General features: G+C 45.7%; 1 protein-coding gene across 7 annotated transcripts in view; it reads right to left on the bottom strand.

Annotated features, from left to right (window-relative positions):
* PHF21A (PHD finger protein 21A) overlaps positions 1-21126 on the bottom strand; it is a 2009174-nt gene that overhangs the window by 1308960 nt on the left and 679088 nt on the right. For all 7 annotated transcript variants that reach the window (XM_069623242.1, XM_069623245.1, XM_069623243.1 and 4 more), the window contains exon 6: positions 10494-10673. In XM_069623242.1, the coding sequence (XP_069479343.1) occupies positions 10494-10673 (180 nt within the window). The remainder of the gene's footprint in view (positions 1-10493; positions 10674-21126) is intronic.

Genomic DNA, 21126 nt, shown 5'->3' with positions numbered 1-21126 from the left:
CACATTACATTGGCCTGTGAAGAGAGCTGTGACAACACTTAACTCAATACCAGCCTTCCAGGTAAGAGGCATACACACCACACATTTTACTCACTAAAAACAGGAAAATGTGCCCAAAAAAAATTGGAAACAATGAACATATGAGCCTAACCCCATGCTTCAACACAAAGGTCTCCATTGAAATTTGGGAATCAGTGACAAGCAGAGCAGTGGCATAGGTAGGAACTATAACATTACTGCCAGATTTCAGGAGGTTTTTAAGGGAAATGTACATCTTTTAATAAGCATAGCATAAACTATCCCCATTGGCAAAGCTAATTCGTTTTCTTTTCCGTGAAAAATGATTGATTCTAATTCGGGAGAACAATCAGCCCTGCTAGTAACCCTGACAAAGGAAGTGAAATGACAGGGCACATAATATAGTCCATGTTTTTACCAACCCTTCCTCACCACAGTCTAGTGTGCCGATACACTTACTCTCGTCACTTCTTTCCAGTTGGGATCCACTTTAAATGAGGCTAGGGTGGTGAGGCCGCTACCCAATATTCCCCCGAGGGTCGGTTTAATGCTGGGGGACCTCATGGGGAGGGACTCTCCTCCTGGAGATGAGGAAGACCACCTGGGTAAAAGTCAGCACAACACCCTGAACCTAAAACTCTCAAGCCAGTTACCACCTTTACACTGACACCCCCACCGCTTGATAGCACTTCTATTTGTTATTTTAACATGATACCAGTTATTTCTACTGAGATGAAGATTGCTAACAATACAGATAGTATAACTAACTCCAGAACTGGCACGGAAATGATCACCAAAGCATTAAGATTACCAGCAAGGCTAGTACTGTGACAAGGTGGCCACCAGGAGCCATAAGGAATGGCTCGGACAAGTTACATGAATGGTATAGACTTGCGGAGGTGTGGGGTCGTCCTGAGAAAGACAACACTGACAAAGGACCTCGAGAAAGAGCCACAGACCAGCACGAATGACTGTCCAGTTGTGGAAGTTCAAAGGAGACATGGTGGAGGTGGTGGGAAAACAGTAGTCCGCTCCCAAAGGCAAGAGGCCGACGACGGGAGTCCTTTGCCGATGTTGTGGAGCAGGTCAAGGTCGTGACTGGAGCCTGAAAGATGGCGTGACCTCTGGGAGGTGGACCGAGCAGTCCAGCAATGGTGCCCACACAGTCGGTGAAGAGACCAGGAAGAAGGTACATGGAGCGAGAGCAGCAGAAGTCAGACACCCGCGCAATCCGGCGAGAAGACACCCGCACCCTGGAAGGACTGACCCAGAATCCTGGAGCCAACAAAGGTAACAGGCACGTTGCAGGGACCGGTAGTGGCTTCAAGGTGTGGGAGAGAGACAAAACACAGGGATAAAAAAGCATCTTCCTTGTGGCAGTACTTGGGAAGAGTCACCCAAGTGGGCCTAGTGAGAAAGGACAAGAACCAAGGGTCTGGGACCCAAACAGAGTTGAAGCCTACGTTGATACGAGTCACCTTTCTCACTGCAGTACTTGGCAGGAGAGTGAACCAAGGGGCCCTGACAAGAAAAGGTAAGGAACAGGGTTTGGTACCCAAACAAGTACAAGGGGACTTTCGGAGGGAGGAACCCTCTGAACAGTGGTAGAGAAAAGATCGACGGGTGAAGGAAAGCCTGGAACTGTTACGAAAGTTACCTCAGAAGACAAGTGAAGGGAGCCACTGCCCCCGAGCTTAACTGGAACTTTGTACAAACTAAATATTCAGGGGAAGGGAGTCATTCCGCCTGGCCACACCTGGAACTCTGCGCAAACTGAGACCAGGAGAAGGGAGTCATTCTCCTGGTGAGAGAACTTTACTTTTGATTATAACTCTTCAGTTGTAGACTAAGGGACACAGGTAAGGTTTTGACTCAGGACGTTGCTTTCTTTACTTACAGGCATTCTGTTTGAGTGAGACAGGAAACCCCTCTTCAAGTTAGGGATAACTAGGTTTTTTGGAATTCAATAAAAGTCTTTGCCAACCACTATGACACCTGTTCAGTTGCCTTCTTCTGCACCCTCACAGTAGGCAAAATTCAACAAGAGACTTACTGAGGTTTCTTATGGAGCTTTGATGAAGAAAATCAAGTTAATAGCAGCAATGCCTAGAGGTACAACGGATTGAGTCCTTTCTTCTGTAACTAGGGACCCCTCTTCTGCAATTCACTGCTATCAGTTAAACAAGATGCATTGGGATGCTAGAGGCACTAAACACAACAAATTATTATATTGAAAACCCTTCAGCTGCTGAGTATAGAAAGAATCAGAAGGTTGAGTTTCCTAGGTTGTACTAGAGTTTCCTGTCCTTTGAAAAATAAATAACTTCCTTCACTGTGCTGCCAACGTTGCTAATCTGTTCTTCACCCGTATGGAGTTTGCTCCTGTTCCCTGCCCAACTGGCTCCTGTGCTAGCTCCAAAACTAGTTGACAGGACTCTGTAAAAAGCAAGGGATTTTAGCAGTAAAACTCACTGGGATACCTACATACTTAGTTTGCAAGCAGCACATATTAATACCTCTCCATGACAAAGGGCAATTTATGAAAAATGTCACAAATCTGCAAATACAGACCCCACCCAAACATTATTTGTTATGATTTTACAAGTGCTCAGTAAAACAGTTTTTGTAGAGTTTCCATATAACTTGTTAAGGTCTATGCTCAATGAAACTATGAAAACGTGTAATGTATTGAAATTGTATGAGAATTAGGCATAGTCCATACCCATTATCCCTTGCAGGCCAAGTACATGATATTGCAATGTTTCTCTCTACTTATAGGGTGTTTACAATGCTAAAAAGTACGACACACTGAGCATGACATTGGACTGTTCAAAATCCTTAGATGGCAAAACACTTATGAGTTAACTTGCAAGGTTACCACTTCAAAGCACTTGTGTGGCATATTTACAAAGAATAGGAAGTATGGGATGAGGTTACATATCCTAGTAGCCTGCTTGCTTACAGTCAGTATGCAATATTTGATAAGACAGTTGGGTTACATAGCGTGGGTGATGCTTCTGCTAAGGCACCATGAGTAACAGAAATTCTGGTGTGCGATTGTTATTAAAAAAAAAACAAGTGGATGTAGGTACACGTTTGATAACCTTTAGCAACGCCAAGGCAGAGTCAAGATTGTCCAGCATTATCTGAATGTGGCAGAAGTTAGGTACAAGTGTGGTAGAGTCAAGTATGTGAATAATGGGTGGAGAGGGAATGTTATTTGGATAGTGTGTGCAGGCAGATCCTAGATCGGTTCATGGAGCGACTTTTTCATATTTGTTTTAACCTTTTAAGGGTCTATTCAGCCCCTAGGTTTTTAACGTCACACTTGCATAGTATGGTAATGTAAATGGGCTAGACCAGAATATCAAGACTAGTTAGTATAATTTAGCTTTACTAAGAAAAACCCGACTTAAGCCTGCAGTGATGAATGTACTAATACTCTGCAGAGTACAGGGATAAGTAGTGGCTAAACTACCTACTCAGCACTACACTACTACTTTACCTGCAGTAATACAAATCTAAGGTGAAAGGGGCACAGCCTGAGAAGTGTTACTCCTTTATAGCCTGCTATGTTACCAAAGAGATCCTCTTCAGGAGGGGTGTTAACAGAAACAATGGTACTAAAATAAAATAATATCCACAAGGTTCTCTAAAAATACAAACTTTCATAAAAACTAACCGTGCACACAACTAATAAAAAACACTAAAGACTCACCACTTTAAAGTAAACCCAGAATGCTGACTAAGAATAAAGGGCACACTTGGCTGATATGCAGGGGTGCACGGGCAAAAGGTTTCAGCAGCAATGTCAATGTTCAAGTCAAAGAAGAGGGGCTTAAAAGTCACAAAGGTGCTTTGGTGGGCAGGGGGAGGGCCACTTCAAATAACTTTGGTTTCTTGTCGTAGGCTTTCAACAGCGTAGAGTAGTTTGGAAGTGATGGTTCTAAATGGATTGCGTGCATCGAGACAGCTAGTAGCGGACCAACGGTACATTTACGTGTCTGTAGCAACGATTGGCTCGATCAAGTGAAGCGCTGGATAGCAATGGGTTGAGATAGTCTCACAAATCAGTCAGCTCGAAGAGAACCAACAGTGAGTTGCAGCGCTTTGGCAGTGATTGGCTTGAAGGTGCTCCTAGTTGAGGGGTTGAGTAAGTCACTCAAATGCATATCGGAAAGAGGAGAGCATCAAAAGCAGCTTCTGTTCACTGCAGTTGGAAAAGTGGTGTGCCGACTTGAAAATGGATCAAAGTGGGGAAACCAGATCTAGAGCTGCTCCTCGACTTCTTGATGCTGGGGAGTGCTAATCCAGGATGGCCACATGCCAGGCGAGTCCTTTCTTTCTGCACCTTCCAGCCAGGAGGATGTAGAGCGCATTTCAAGCATCAGCCACCTCCAGTGAGCAGACGCCAGGATACCAATGTCTTAGTTGCTGTAGGCCCGATCCAAGCAGCAGGTCACCCCAAATGTGCCTTTGGGATGGGTAGGAAGCAGAGCTTGCCTCTGCCTTGGGGCCTTTTTACTTCATTTCTAGGACAGAGAACTTTGAAATATGTGGAATAGAATGCTCTTTCTCCAAGTCCAAAGATGAATCAACCAAAAGGTAGTATTTTCTTCCTTTATAAAGGCAAATCCGCTATAGCAGATTTGTCCAAAGCAAGCCTCTGGCCAGTGGTCCAAATCAGGCAGCTGTATTAAGTGTCCTTTGCCTTATGGTGTCCTACGCAAAGTGGTCTGTCAGCAGGAAATGGCACGAAGTGAAAGGAGGCTTGTCAGAATCTGTCTGCTACTTCAAAAGGACTCCAGTTATCAGCACTGTGGTGCAGGTAGCTTTATTATGTGAATGCAGTCGTTGAAGCACTCTTTGTAATGGGACCTCACAGAGTGTGTTCCTGTGCCCGGTCTCCTTCCTCAATGGGCTCAGAACGGCAGCTTCCTGCGGTAGGGTCCTACATAGTTGTTATGGAGACACCCAGCTAAGAACTAATACACGACAGCCCTGTCATGACTGAACACTTTTCACTGCTTCAAAGAAAGGGGGAATGGAATACTAGCTTGAAACAGTGTATTGCTGGCATAAATATGTATTAAGTTAACAAATATGCACACTGTGGCATGACAATATGTCAATCCATTGTGTCAAAAGTTAGAAATTACTCATAAAAACTATCAAAATGAATCAGAGAAGAAAAAGGTAAAGGTTTATATATAGATTATTGATCACATGGTAGTATGCATCGATCAGATAATTGCATTATACACAAAGAATGAATTCAATAACAGCATAATAAATTCCACCTAAAAAAGCTGTATAGCCAACGCCTAGAAAGCTATTCACATCTACCTATCACCTACCACAGGTACTAAGTGATACATAAAATGCACAATATGAAAACATTGTATCCATCACATCAAAACAATCAGAACATTTATGTATTTCATCAACACTCTTCAATATTATTTGTAAGCAATCATCAAAGCGGTTTCAGAATATATCACGTTTCACCCAGAGTTACCAGGATATGACATCTAAATGCTGTGTCTGTTGTGAGACATAACAGGTATTCATCCCTTATCCCCAAGATGGTGCCAATGCCCCCCCCCCCTTGTCCCTCCCTCTTGTGAGGCTAGGGAGGTGAGCACACTGTGCAATATCTTCCCTAAGGCTAGATGCAAGCAAGACCTTACCGGGAGAGACCCCCCCCCCCAGCTGCCAATGTGGGAACAAGGACTCATGCTCTTGTGAGAAACTCCCTAATAACTCTCCTAAATTCACCTCTTCAACCATGCCCCACAATGATTCGTGCAAAAAAGGAACCAATGTGTGCGATTGTAAAACTGAAGTTGTGCATTTTTCTTTAAGGGAAAGACTTTATTCTACTAAGATGAAAATGATAAATAACCAAGACGAAGGGCTTCAAGAAGCCACACGAGAGAACAAGAGAAGCTAAGCCACGGAAGGCCCACGGCTAAATCACCTCTGCAAGGGGCCGAGACTGGGAACTCCATAGAGCCCGGGAGTTTTGAATAGGCTGCCAAGCCAGAGTCGAGGAAGCAGGTGCACAGCATCCCAAGTATTGTAGAGAGAGAAAAGCAGTAAGTGATGACATGGCCACGTCGAGCCAGTGGAGGACTGGACGCCTTATTAAGCACGCCGATACTACTACGTGGACAAGACCACGAAGCACACAAGGCACAGAGAAACCAAGCTCCCGTCAGAAAGGACGAGACCAAGAAGGAGAGGACTCAAGAGAAAAGGGTGTGGACAAGTGAAGGAGAAACCCGAATGAAAAAGAAACCCGGTGGCATTATCCCAGAGACAAACAGGTAATGGGGAAAAGCGGGAGACCCGGAGAAGGGACTGTAAACCAGTACATGGACATTCATACTCATCTCATCAATATAATGAAAATATACCATTGAGAATTGTTGAATGAAAATGACATGAACATTCATACTCGCCCCAGTCAATACAAGGAGAATATAACAGTAAGAAGGAGAGAAGTGAGCGAAAAAAGGAATCCATTAATGGGAATCCATCAGTAATAGGAGTTAATGAGAATCATGATAAAAGTATTCCGATTCATTCAAAGATGGTCGCCGTTGAGTAGGGACGCGTGATCCCTCGCTCCGACACTGGCCGCAAATAATTGGCCCATCTACATAGGTGGGCTGGGCACCATTGAAGACCGCAGTGTGTGGTGAACTTTGTAGGAAGCAACTGGGGGCTGATTGGCTCACCCCCACCCCTCTAAGCTATGAAGAGCGTGGATCATAAGCGCGGCAGGACCAGATCGGGCGTTGCCCGGTGTTAAGGCGGGCCGACCAGAATGGAAGCCGTGTGGAGAAAGATTCTGTAGTGAGACGCGGGGAATGAAGCTGTATTGGGAGCCCTTTGATGAATAGCTTCAAGCAGTGAATATTGAGGGTTTGCATGCCGTCGTAAGGGAAGAGGAAGAAATTTGGAGCCGTAGCTAATTGGAGGAGGCACGATAGAGGGGGATTGTTGCTGTGGACACCCACGCTGCAGCCGCTGGGGAAGAGTGAGCGGAGGTAGGAATTAACTCCTGTCTGTGTTGTGCGATCCCTCCTACGATGGTGTAGGTACTTTGAACGCTTCGGCAGGCATTAGCGGACGGATCACACAGGTGGGGACAAGCTGGGGTTTGCAGTTCTATCCCCTCCCCCTCCCCCCTTGTTTACAGACTGAATGCTTGCTTTGTGTCAGTGAGGGAAGGTCCGGTCCACCATGGAGTAAAAGTATGGCCCGACTGTGAAGGTAACTGCGAGCAGCAAGAAGGAGTGTGGGTTTTGGAGCACTGCCGCGACATTAGGAGGAGCGGACGTATAAGTGAGGAGGAAGCATTGCGTCAAGTGTTGATTGAAGCAGACAGTGTGCAGCACAGACACTAAATAAACAAGCAATAAAAGGGAGAAAAGCATTACATTGACTATATTGCTGGGTGTGGGCGCATGGCGACAAAGGCAGGATACGGTGGAAGCTGGCAACAGAGCTGGAAGAAGCAAGGAGGTCCCAGACCAGTTTTGGATGTCGGACGTGAAACAGTAAGTGCTAGTGAATATGTCTGTGACTTTGGCAAACAATATTGACAGTTCTGCAGATGGTTGTAAAATACCAGGAAGTAGATGCTGCTAAACTGTAAGGAATACATGAGTAGAAGTTGAGACTAGTGGATCATTGGCATTAGACTGGCAGTTATAGGCATTGACTGAAGGTGCTCACACTGTGAAATTCTATGGAACAGTGGACACACAGTAAAAGAGGAAGATTGCTTAATTTTTGCCATTAACGGAGCACCTTCAGGTCATTACAAGGGCTATGCGGTGGCTGGATTAATGCATGACGTAGGTGCAACGTTCAGGGAAGAACAGAAAAGGATACAAGTTTGATGCAGTAACAGAGTTGAGGGCCCTGGAGCATAGTGGAAAAGGGGAAAAGAGGGCAGCAATACCTGATAAGAGAAGGAAAAGTTGACGTTTTGAAGACTTTGTACCGCTTATAAGGGGTGAATAGCCATAGCCTGGTGATTGAAGTTGGAAAGGGAATACTGATAGATATATTCGACCGCTAAGCAGGATGAGATAGCGGCACTCTAAAAACTATAGGTGTAGTTTCCGATCAATGATATGTTTCCAGACAGATTAAGTGGAAATGGAACTGGAATATATCGGGTTTACTGAAAGTGAACATATCTGGTTGACCGGGCCCCAATGTCAAAATCAAAAGATAAAAAATACCCATACTAAACTGAGGCAACCACAGGCGGAAGAGTTGCAAGAGAGGTGTTGGAAACAAAGCGGAGAAACGCAGACAAGCTCAGGTAAAAAGCATAGTGGGGAGGAAGAGAAGGGAGAATCAACAGAATCTGGTGAAATGGTGCTTAGTAAAGAGGATCTCAGAATGTTTGAAAGAGATGGAAGGGAGGATAACGGACAAAGTTCAACAGCAATTTACTTTGTTGTGTTTACTGGCGGCATATTAGATGGACATACCCAATATTGGAAAGCTTCTGGGGGTAGATTAAAAAGCAGATAACTAAATAATTTCCTTCAGTAGACAAACGGGCTCCTAAAGTGTGGCTGTGTGGTTTATTTGATCCAGAAAACAGCTTACCATCCAAGATGCAGAGTAAGGCTGTTATGTTGATGGTTCGTTATAGCAACGGCCTGGAAACAGAAGAAATCATTGGGGGTCTAAGATTGGTTGTTTGAAGCTATGGAATAGATGATGTAAAATCTTCAAGGGGAGGATTGGGCGGCTGTCTTGGACTATCTCAACGGGAACTTTGTACAGCAATGGTGTCCACATAATCTGAGGATTTTGAATATAACGTAAATGAAATTGATGTTTGCAGATTGTAAATGTGAACAGTTTAAATACTTCTGTCTGGGTGTGGGGGGGAAGGAAAGGGGATTAAAGTATTCTAATTCAAACAAGTCAGGATAACCAGCAAAAGACATGGAGGATGAAAAGAAGATTGCTACTGGTCAGTCGAGGCAACAAAGATACAGTAGTGAGAATGAGAAGAAAAGGAGAATCATTACGAAAACTTTCCTACTCGTCCCAGTAAAGATAATGTGAGCATAATTAAGAGAGGCAAAGAGTTGGCGGCAAAACCCTCTAAAACTAATCAGACTAGTTATAGTCACAATAAAGAAAGCAACAGAATCACAGAAAGGTTGGCTACCCCTACCCTGGGAAAATGGAAGAACGATTTTTTTGGAAATATAATCAAAGAAGTAATTAAGCAGAACTAACAAATCAAGAGTGTTCCATATCGGGAAAGTTAAAAAGAACAGTAAAGTACTAAAAAAACTGTGAACTAATTGGAGAGGTTACAAATAACTATTTGAAGATCAGTTATTGAACTTAACTTGCCAGCAGCAAGGGCTCAGGAGAAGGGAGCCATTCTCCTATTCTTAGTTGTTATCAATAGAGGTAGAGTCAGTTAGGGACAGTGGACAGATTCTTTGAAGACATTCACTGGCGAGCACCTTAGTTTTATTAGGTAGGGAATACCATTAAGAAATGTCTAACAAATGTCTGTGTCCTCCTCCTGACCGGCAACACTGTATTCTGCACAGTTAGGGCATGGTGCCTACTGGGATCACACAATCGTACAGTCTACGACCGCCACACCCACACCGCCACACCCACAAACCTTATTTACTAATTGTAATCACCCCGAGAAGAATGAAATGTGGCCTCAAGCATAGTTTTCTTTTAGCAAGAGACCCACAAAAATACACATACCTGAAATAAAAAAATAAAGACCTGTAAAACATAAAAGAATCTTCCCAAACAATCTTAATTTCAGACAGAAGGAAGCGTGTCCTACAACTTGTGGAGAGCTGATTCAAGGGAAAGGTTGCTTGCCTTCTGCATGTTCATCTCCTGGACAGCAGGTTACTTGCTTCATGCAAAGCTTTTTCAGGGCAGCAGGTCCTGTTTGTGCACAGCCTTTGCCAGAAAGGCTGGCCAACTTCCTTGTGCATGACAAACCTAAGGCTAACCGGTATCTTTTGCAGTATGCACTTCCTACCCCAGGGTAGAGCCTTCCTTGCTGAGTAAAGCATGGCAGAAATCTCAAGTCGCACATGGCCCAGCCCAGGGTGGAAGGACATTCTTTTGCACAACTGCAACTATGTAGCAGCAGGTCCCTTTCCTTGTGCCAGGCACCCCTTATGCAGCAGGACCCCTTTACCTAATTCATGGCACCAAGGCAGCAGCTCCCTTAGTTGGTTCCTAATGAACAAAGCAGGAGGCTCATTAACTTGTTCATTAACAATGCTAGTACAGAAGGTACAGAGGAGTGTTCAAGCAGCAGATCACTTTGTGCATGGCAACCTCAGTGGAATCAGACCAACTCATCTCGATCAAGGTACACCCCACCCTCCCCACCACCTTAGATACAGTCTTTAATATGCAGCATATCTCCTGCCCCCTCATACCTGTGATGTGCTCAGATTTGGAAGGGTTGTGGCTGGCTGTGGTGGAACTTGCTTGTGTTGCTGAGGCTGCGGTTGTAAGGGCTTGTGATCCAGCTGAAGAAGTGGCTGGATGAGCATCTTACTGTCTGGTTGCTCCTGTTTAATCATGAGATTCTTCCGCAACTGCTCGACCACCATTTTCTGCAAATGAGGGAAAACAGGAGGTTTACATTTTTCAGCTCTGGGCAGGTTCAAAGTTAAACCATAGGGCGAAATACTCCATATTCTGAATGTATCTGAAATGGAAGGGTGCATTCACCATAAACACTTGGAATAGGTCATACAGTAAAGAGCAATCCCATAAAAGGGTGCTTTGCATTTCTAGTGGTACAGTAGTAATGTCAAGAGGACTGGTTGAACATTAAAACATAACATTGGGACAATACAGACTTGCAATTAATGGGTTAAACATACATTTATAGTAATGTAAACATTTACAAAGATAAACAGTCTATGTTAAGTCAAAACAGTTGATGAACGGTCAGGGGTGGATGATGGCAAGGGTGCACCTTTTGCAGATCCAAGTGGTTTTGTTTTAGAGCAAACATAAAACCAGGGCTTGTGGCAATATTTTGTATTGCGGTTGTTAGGCAGTGCCATTGTAAGGGTGGGAGGTGTGAAAAGGAGTGGTCAGTGGCTAGCATACATTTTCATAGTAAAAAATTGAGTTTTCCAGGTTATGAGTGGGTGGGTCCAGTTCCTAGACTCATTTAAAGATGGAGATAAGTAACATGAATGTACATGTTGGATGACCACCTATCCAGTATAGAATCGACAGAGGCTGTCCCTCTTAATTCCTCTGAGTTGCCACTGATGGGAGACTGCCCCCTCAGCAGAGTAACTTGGCTCTCCCAGTTTGTAAGGACAATATAAAAAGGTAGATGACTGTTTTTAAGGAAATGGTCCAACCCATCAAGTTGTAATTGGTGACGGAGGAAAAGGACGACGAATTGGGTGCCACCGGCAAAAAGGAGGTAGGAGAAACCGAAAGAGAAAATCATTTTGATAAGTGAGGAGGAATAAAGGGTGAAATGAAGAGGTCCATGGACAGGCCCTTCTGAGATTACCCCCATCAAGGGGCAATGGGGAAGAGGAGGAAGGGTTCCAGGATTTTGAGCAATATGGATTTGACAGAAAGGCGGCAATCCAGTTAAGCGCTAGCTCAAAAGTGAGCAAATGTGTCCAAGTCTAAGTGAAATCTAAGCAAAGTCTAAGTCGAGTGGCTTGTAGAAGTAATTAGAAACCAGGAAGTCACCGATTCTGTTGAGCGCAACCTGTTTCATGGTCTTTCAGAAGTGCAGAAGCAGAGACCGGCCGATAGCTTGCTGGGTTGTTGGTGGCCGGGAGATTTTTTGAGAGTTGGGGTCACATTAGCTACTTTGCACAAGACATCAAAAATTCCCATGACAAGAGATAAAGGGAAGCATGTGGAAGGAGAAGAAAGGGTGAAGCATCTTTGATAATCTGTGAAAGATGGGTTGGTAGCCTTGAGAATTGGAGACCGCTTAGTGGGAGAGGTCGAGGAGAGAGCCAGAGAGGAATTGGCACCAGCACAGACCTGGTGTACCTGATTTTGGAAGAAAAGTGCAAAGACATTGGCCGAGGGGAGGAGATGGAGCATCAGCGTGGTTGAAGAGGGGTCAAAATGGCTAGAGTGTAGAGGAAAGTGCAAAGACATTGGCTGAGGGGAGGAGATGGAGCATCAGCGTGGTTGAAGAGGGGTCAAAATGGCATGAAGTGTAGAGGAGAGCTTGGAGGCTTGGAGTACATAGACTAGATTTGTTTGGAGTAGTGAATACAAGTAGCACAATCAAGGGTTCTTCAGAGGACAGACTGATTTTTACAAGATAAGGTCAGGAGAGTGAGACATGTTGGAGAAGCATTGCCTTGGTAGTCCACAGGTGCCTTTTAGTGAAATAATCCATGGATTAGGGTGGGCATGGGGGAACAAAGGTTCTAGCAGAATACTGGTGATCCAATGAGGCAGACAGGGCAGTGTTAAAGTGAATAAAAGCCTGCTCTTGAGTGGGAGCCTGGGGTGGAGAGAGCACCAGAAAAGAGCATGTGTCCTGCTATATAGGGAGCTAGTGAGCAGGGTTTAACTATGCATATGCAGGGACAGAAAGGGTGACATGCAGCAGTGAGTGGTCAGAGGGAGAGGGGACAATGGTCTAAAGAGTTGGAGGATAAGGATGTTTAGTGGTATGCCTTAGTGGTACATGCTTATGCAGCACTACAGATAAACTGCATACCAGTCACTTTCACTCCCCAGAAATCCAAACAAAACAAATTGGGGAGTAAAAGTACTACCCAGAAAAAAGGAGACAACCAACAGACACAGATCACAGCACCGAGTACTCAACGCACAAAGCTATCTTGCCAGCGTTATGTTCTGCTCCTATCAGTGCTACTTGAAGAACAGAGCTTTATATGAGGGGGTACATTAACAAAAAAATACAACTTTTAATTTGCTTGAATTATTAGGTACAAAGTAAGTATTATAAAATAGTATATGTTTCAGACATCAAATATATTGTATTCATGTAAAGAATAGCCCAATTAGAAGTGGAATGAACTGGATTATTACAGGGAAAAAAATGTTTAATCCAAACATTAGAAAATGGGAAGTAGCAGCCATAGAAATCTTTATTTTGAAAGTAAAAAGAAAACCTTCATTTAAAACAAGGTGACAAACCTAGAGTATTCATCCCTTCTCTGCAAGGGGGAGGCACCCCCTTTGAGGGTAAGGGGGACAAAGACTCCTACTCCCCATAGCATAGAAACTCCCTAGATACACAACATTATCTGCCTGCATGGGAATTGGGCAAAATGGTGCTACTTAAGTGTTGAATACTTGTGCTTTGACTCCACCAAGTAGTAACATTTACTTAATCCCTTTGGTTTCAGGTAATGTTGGAACTCACCTGAATTCCACAGCCCAAAAGGAAGCGCACACATCCCCTTTGGGTTTTCATATGATAAATCATTTATAAGGCTTCTGTACACAAGTGTTTCTAGGCGCAACAAGATAAGGGAGGGAAGACAGGAGGACGACAAGACAAACGATCTTGGGTCATCCAGAACGTGCAAGAGCAACAATGAAAAATGCAAGGGGACAGATTGAGGGTTTGGGAGAAGTGCAAGAGAGAGGGACGGGGAAAAAGGGCAGAAATGATCCGAGTAAGTGCAGAACAGGGCAGCACGGCTCTGGGTAATGCAAGGAGACACAGGACTGTAGAGGTTACAGTTGCAGCCCCTAAGGGCGTGAAGGGCCCTGAGGCAGTGTAAGGGTGACTGATCAAGAGAGCCTGGTAACCAGAAAGCCTCTCAGGGTAGCCAAACAACCAGTCAGTGCATCAGTCAGGTAGGTCTGCAGGGGAGAGAGAGCAGAGGAGAAAAGGTACTTTTTGAGCTGCTTCCGGTACTTCAGGTGGTCCAGCTCAAGTTTGAGATAGGCAGAAAGGACATTCCAGAGGGTGGCAACTGCTGAGGAGAGAGATCTATCCCCCACTCTGTGCCTGGAGAAGCATCTGACCCTTAGGGAGTTGGAGATAGCAGAGAGAAGGGTTCGAAAAGGAAGGTATTTAGGAAGAAAGCGTTGGATGCAGTGCGGGCTCTGGCCCCAGAAAGCCTTGTAGAAATTGCAAAGGGTCTTGAATTTGATGCTTGCAGCCACCGGGAGCCAGTGGAGAGATTTCAGGGCTGGAGAGATACGGTCCCTGGGTTTGTGGCCAAGAATAAGTCTCACACTCATGTTCTGGATTAGTTGCAGAGGGCAGAGAGTAGCGGAAGGCAGATTGAGAAAGAGGCTGTTGCAGTAGTCCAGCCTATAGAGGACCAGGGCTCCACAGAGCTTCTGGGGGAAGGTGAGAAAGCGAAGAGTTCCTTTGAGGAGGTGCAGCAGGTAGTGGGACTTATTGGTGACGTTGGATGTGATGAGAGAAAGAGTCGAGTATGACACCAAGGTTTTTTGCTTCACAGGAAAGCGAAGGAAGGGGGCCAAAGGAGTGTGGCCAGAGTGAGAGAGGGAAAGCGGGAGCAGGAGTCCCAATGAGAAGGATCGCTGTCTTACTGCCATTAAGGCAGAGATTGTTGAAGGCGCACTAGCCCTGAATCACGGATAGACAGTCAGGAATGAGCCAGAGAGGAGAGGTGGCTGAGGGGAGCCTGTAGGAGAGCCGTGTGTCATCCGCATAACGCTGAAAGTTAGAGGAGAAGGTAGAGATCAGGTTGGCCAAAGGGGCCGAGTAGAGGTTGAAAAACCAGGGTGTGAAGATAGAGCCCTAGGGAATGCCACAGGTGGAGAGAGGTGGCAGAGAAAAAGGAACCAAGTTGGACCTGGGAAGGGCGGTCCAAGAGTAAGGTCAACCACTCCAAGGCCTGATCTGGGATACCCAGGTTCTCAGTCTCGATTGATCAGGATGCCATGGTTGACCGTGTCAAAGGCAGAGGCGAGATGAAGGAGTAAGAGGACAGAAGGAATGCTGGAATCCAGGTTAGAGAGCAGATCTTCACGGTTGTTCAGAACAGTTTCCGTGCTCCAGGCAGCTCTGAAGCCAGACTGATGGTCATGAAGACAACCAACATATTCAGCGTGGAGAGTAAGCTGGGATATGGCCAGCTTTTCCAGGAGTTTGCCCAGGAAAGGGGGTGATAGAAATCGGGCAATAGTTTGCCGGACAGGTAGGATCAGCAGGTGGCTTTTTGAGGAGGGGGTGCAGAAAGGAGTGCTTGAGGAGAGAGGGGAAAGTTTGTGGTGAAAAAGTGATTACAGAAATCGGCCAGGAGTGGAGCAAGGGGTGTCAATATGGTGCTTGATGGTTCTGGAGGAGCAGGGGAGCACCTGTTTGGACGACACTTTCATAGCTCGGTCTAATCTAGAAACCTCGTCAGGAGATGAGAAAGTAGGAGGAGAGGGAGAGTTGGCCAAAGGGGGGGGGGGCTAAGAGACGAAGAGGAGAGTTTTAGTGGTGAAGTGAGAGGCCAGAGCCATACAGGGGGCATGGGAGGGTCCAGGAGTGGTAGAGACTGCAGCAGGACTGGCCAGTTCCATGCAGATTTTAAAGAGTTTGGCCGTGTTGTTAGAAGCCACTGGTTTGAATGTGGGCTCCCTTCTTGGACAGGACAGAGTCTGTATTGCCTTTGGAGCAGGAGGCCAGTCGGCCTGTCAAAGGAAGCACCCAAAGACCTCCACTTCCTCTCAGCCACCCTGCACTGTTTTCAGGGCGGCAAGGTTGGAGTCATACCAAGAGTTAAACTTGGCGATGGGCTTCAGCCGGATTCTCATGACAGGAGGAGAAGCAGGGAAAGTGGAGGTAAAGGCCTCCACTAACACATGCTTCATTGACTGCGAAGGGAGGTGACAGTGTAAGGATGGGCTTTCCGCGAGGGATAGAGCTTTTCCGGTGCGGGGAAAATAGAAAGTGGTCAGTCCAGGAGAGAGGAGTGGCGAGAGGGGGATGTCTAAGGAGATGAGAACATCCAAAGTATGTCCGGCAGAGTGGGTCGGATCAGAGGGTATAATGGAGAGAGACTTTCGCAGAGGTTGCGGAAATGCGCAGAGGAGGCGTTAGAAGCTTCCAGGTGGATGTTGAGGTCTCAGTGGCGGAGAAGTTGAGAGGTAGAGGCAAGGAGAGAAGAGGAGAGGTCAGCCTACGGAGCGGAAGAGGGAACCCTGGCCAGGTGGCTTGTAGATAGTGGCCACAGTCAGAGAGAGGCCAGGAGTGATAGAGAGCCTACAGGCCAGGCATACAAGGGAGTAGGCCTGCGTAGGAATGACAGAAGAAGGGACCCACTCAGGAAAAAACAGAGATACTCCACCTCTTGCTCGGGTTGGTTCTGGGCTCAGAGTGGATCTTGTAGCAGTCAGGGAGGAAGTGTCGAGATTCATGACAGAGCTCGCTGTGAACCATGTCTCGGTAAGAGCGAGGACATCCAAGTCAAGTTCTTCGAGGAGGAGGCAGATGTCAGGAGTGTGACAGTAGAGCGAGAGTTGAGTAGCGATGTTCAGCAAGTTGCCACATTGGAAGGACTTTTGCTGAGGGGAACAGGATTGAGGTGCACCCAGCAGAAGTGGAACAGGGGCCAGAGAGTGGGCAGAGGTGGTAGCAAGGTGTGGCAGAGGAGCCAGTGGGGTGCTAGGTGGAGTAGCAGAAGGAATTAAGTTGATAAAACGCAGGAGACACCTATCAAACAGGAGGAGATTGAGCTGAGGGCCTTGGACCAAGACGGTACCATTCAGATAGACATTAATTATGACCTTGGAGGAGTGGAAGGAGGCTAAGAGGGCCTCCCACTGAGTGACACCATTACTGAGAGGGCGCAAAGACCATATGAAGGGTGCATAGGTCAGGTGAAGGAACAACAAAAAGGATGTCAGTGAGAGCCTGTCTGGAGGATGCACTGGTGTAGGTATCAGCAATAGGGAGGCCTGGGTTGGAGACCAGGATGTCCCTCTTCAACTTCTTTCTTCCAGACTTCGAGAGAGGGATAGGACAGAGTAGCAGTGAGAGAAGATGGTAGAAACAGAGCACAATAGAGGGTGCAGAGGAGGAAGGTGGGTGAAGAAGGGTGCGAGAAAAGAAACGCACAGCCCAGCGACAACGCAAGGGGCGCAAGGGTCACAAACCAACGGGGGGGGGGGGACACAGGAAAAGAAAAAAAATACAAAAAAACAAGTGACTCATTAGTGAGTAATTGAGGAAGCAGTGTTAACCTTTTTATCCCTTGAATGGCCCTCAAAGAACCGAACCATTAAGAAGCTCCTCCGAAATTTTTCCCAGCTCTCTTTTCCGAGCTTGTCCAATGAATATTGTGAAAGCACAGAGCGATTGTTTTCTGTCGTGGAGTTATTGCAACAATTGCTCACCTAACATGGAAAGACTTACTTGAAGCTGTATTTCTGTGAGGTTCCAGATCTGAACTTCAAAACTAATATTCAGCCAGTGGGTCTGCATCACTGTTCTCATCTGAGGCTGTTAAAGACTGACTTAAAACCAAGAGAAACTTTGAATTGGAAGGAGACACCTTACGCAGGGGAGAGCCTCTGACATAGGTATCTTCAAGGGACAGAGCGCTGTGGCGGTATACAGTGAAAAGAATGAAAAATAAATAAATTACTATTTCAGTGAATAAAAAAATAACGAAAAAATATCGAATTTTTGGGTAAAAGTATACATGGGGTGGGGTAGGATTAAAAAAGGAGGAGGGAGTTGAGGGGCAATGGTAGGGAAAAGTGGGTTTGGGGGACCCCCAAATAAAATAAATAAAAATAGGATATTTTTCTGTTAATCATTCACTAAAAAGGTTTTCGTTATTAGTGAATTTGTTATAAACACATGGAACCTCTGGCGCCGTGGAGCAAACAGCAGCCTGAGGGTAAAAGAATGCCAGAGGAGAACACCGGAAGCCTGGTGTAAGGAGCAGTGGAGCAGCCACTGCTGGGTCTGTCCCACTTGGCGGCTTCACAACGAGGAATCTGTGGGTGAGCCTGAGGCCCGCTAAACAACACAGACCAGTCGAACCTGAAGAAACAAAACCTCCCATCTGCTGATGTGTGAAGAAGCCACCAAATTCATCCAACACCAAGAGCGTGTCAGCGATAAACCCTAGAGACTTGAGAAGACCAAGCTGCCATATTCCGACACCGCCCCAGCTCAAGAGAAGCTATCTGGGTGGTTTAGAAAAGGGAGAGGCAACTGGGACTGAACAAACAGTATAAAATGAGTTATAATACCAGTTATGGGAACCTAAAAAACCTAAAGTATCAAACGTAGGAGAAGCCACAAGAGTTGTTTGATATAAAGATTGGAGAGGGCCAACAGCGCACCATGAGAGATACTAAAAAGAGACATTGGGGAAGCCCACCAAAGTTGTATGCTATAAAGAATGAAGAGGGTTGGCAATGCCCTATGGCAAACATTGAGATGAATGCCGATGACAGGAATCTGAGAAACCTGAAGAATAGGTATTGGGGAGAGAACCTGAGAGATGTCTGACAAAGATTGGAGGAGACCGAAAGTACTCTATGATAGACACTGAGAAAACAATTGAACCAAGTGTGAATACCGGTTACAGGAGATTGAGAAACCCGCAGTGCAATCCTTTGTTGAGGTTACAGTAATTGTTATCAATCGGGTGAGAAGGGCCAAGAACGGCCCATCAGAGACTGAGTGAAACTTGAAGAATCCAAAGAATATAAAATAAGAAGATGAAAAGATCACTGTCAAAAGGGTTATGAAAATGATAGAGGAAGGTCCCACGACCAAGGCTAGACTAAATCTACAAATCTATAACCGTCAAAGAAGCTTATAAGGGACAGAAAGAAACTTGAGGAACTTTCTTTATTGACCTTTGAAAATTTGAACTAACAAGAAATTTGTTTTCGTGAAATTACCCTCAGAAGAAGCGGAGGTAGGTCAGAAGAAGGAGACTGGGCATTGGTGGCATTTTAACAATCAATTTTATTTAAATAACGGAAAAGGCCTGTCTATCCCCAATAGTATGGTGTTTACCCTACCTAATGCAAATCTAACTGGGGTGCTCGTCATCAGTGAGAATGTCCAAAGTAATAAACTGGACAGGCTTTTATAGTCTCAACAAGTCTTTCTTGGGATGGCTTTTAGTGATTCTGTAAACAAGTTCCTTTATTCTTCAAAGGGGCTCTTGTCCCTCCGGGACGTCCCCTTTCCACTACAGGCACAGTTTTGTGTTCAAGTGCAAGTTTTCATAGCCACTGATCCTGGTCTTCGCTATCCTCCGAATCAATAAATGGCTTTGTTCTTTGTCAATTTATGAAATACCTGCGATCTTCCCCTGTACTGCGAGTTTACTTTTACATACATTTTTCCAGTATCTGTGGACAATTGATCTCTCTCCCTCTTTTCACAACTTGCAACACTGACCTCTTGATAGGTTCCTTTCTCTTCACAACCTTCACTGGCACTGGAAAGAGTATGGTACTCCTTTGGTAGCTTTGGTTCTCTTTACACCAATGTTGTCCAGCCTACGGCCCGCGGGCCTCAATGCGGCCCTCCAAGCCGTTTTATGTGGCCCGCAAAGCTGAAGACTAAAGGAGAAAAAAAAGTGCCTGCTTGTGAACTGTAACTTCCTCTGATGGGGTCATCAGAGGAAGTTATAGTCCTCAGCAATGACACGGTTAATTTAACGGGTCGTGGTCGAGGACTGAAACGCCACAACCTGGTTAATTTATTTATTTATTTATGCAATGTTCGTCAGAAACAAGTATCCGACAATCATTGCATGAATAAATAAACTGGGTCGTGGCTTTCAAGTCCTCAACCACGACCCGGTTACTTTATTTAATATTTCAGAATAAAGTATTGGGCGGAAGATGGAGAATCAGGCAAGCCATCAATAGGTGCTCGGTAGGCAGGGGTGGGCAGCAGGAAGAGAGGCTCTGACACTGAGCATGGGCACATGGCTGGGGAAAAACATAACTGGAATGACAGTCGGCATCTGCAGGCTTCCTCTGCAGAAACACTCAGCCACAAGGTGAAGCACAATAGCACAGGCCCAGGGGGCTTTATCTTCAATAGTGCGTGGGAGGGGGGCAGGGACAGTGCAGTACAAGGGAATAAATAACAATAAGTGCCAGCATGTGGCAAGTGCATGGTAAGTGCAGACATCAGGTTTCAAGAGCTGGAAGGGGGACTGTAAGGATTCAGAAACAGTCCCCAAGAAAGGGGGTTGCCAGATGGGCAGTGCAGGTGTGTGCCGCTTGGCAGGGGAGGGACCTGGGCCCGCGATCAGATGATGTCCAGGTAGCCAGTGCAGTACCGGTTACAGCCAGAAGGTCAGCGGAGAAAAAGCAGCTTGAGAAGGAAGATATTTGGGAAGAGAGAGTTGAAGGTATTGAGGCCCAAGGCCTAGAAGGCCTTGTGGACAATGCAGAGGGTTTTGAACTTAATCCTCGCAGCCACTGGAAGCCAGTGCAGAGATATCAGTCCAGGAGAGATTTGATCCCTGGGCTTGAGGCCATGGACAAGTCTCGCAGTCCTGTTCTGGATAAGTTGCAGAGGGTGGAGAGTAGAAGCAGGCAGATTTAGAAAGAGGCTGTTGCAATAGTCCAGCCTAGAGAGAAAGGCAGAAAAGAGATCAAGCAGGATGAGGATGCCAATGCATGGCCATGTGCTGAATGCACCATTTCAACCCCATATTTCAACCCCATATTTGAAAAGAAATTCTGGGGGGGACCCCACCCCACCCAAACCCTCCCTAGAGCCTTATAGCTGCCTGGCTGCGCTTGGTCGCCCCCACTATTTCGGAAAAATATTAACACATACACACTGAAAGAAATCACAAGCAACTGACCTTTGATCACTGCCCCTGACACCAAAAGATATCTTTGGGACAGCATGGGTATCATGTGCCCCTTTAGAACTGATTGTAAACTTATGGCTTTTTGGTCACTTTTTCTGCTGTAAAATGCACTATTTCAACCCCATCTTTGAAAAAACATTCTTCAGGGGGGGCCTCCCCAAACCCTCCCTAGATCCTTATTGCTCACTTGCTACGCTCGGTCGCCCCCACTATTTTCCGAAAAATATTAACATACACACTGAAAGAAATCACG

The sequence above is a fragment of the Ambystoma mexicanum genome, chromosome 11, assembly GCF_040938575.1.
Source record: "Ambystoma mexicanum isolate Mex_15411 chromosome 11, UKY_AmexF1_1, whole genome shotgun sequence".
Classification (NCBI taxonomy): domain Eukaryota; kingdom Metazoa; phylum Chordata; class Amphibia; order Caudata; family Ambystomatidae; genus Ambystoma; species Ambystoma mexicanum.
Note: the sequence above shows the minus strand (reverse complement) of the source record. Positions and strands in the feature narration are given on the sequence as shown.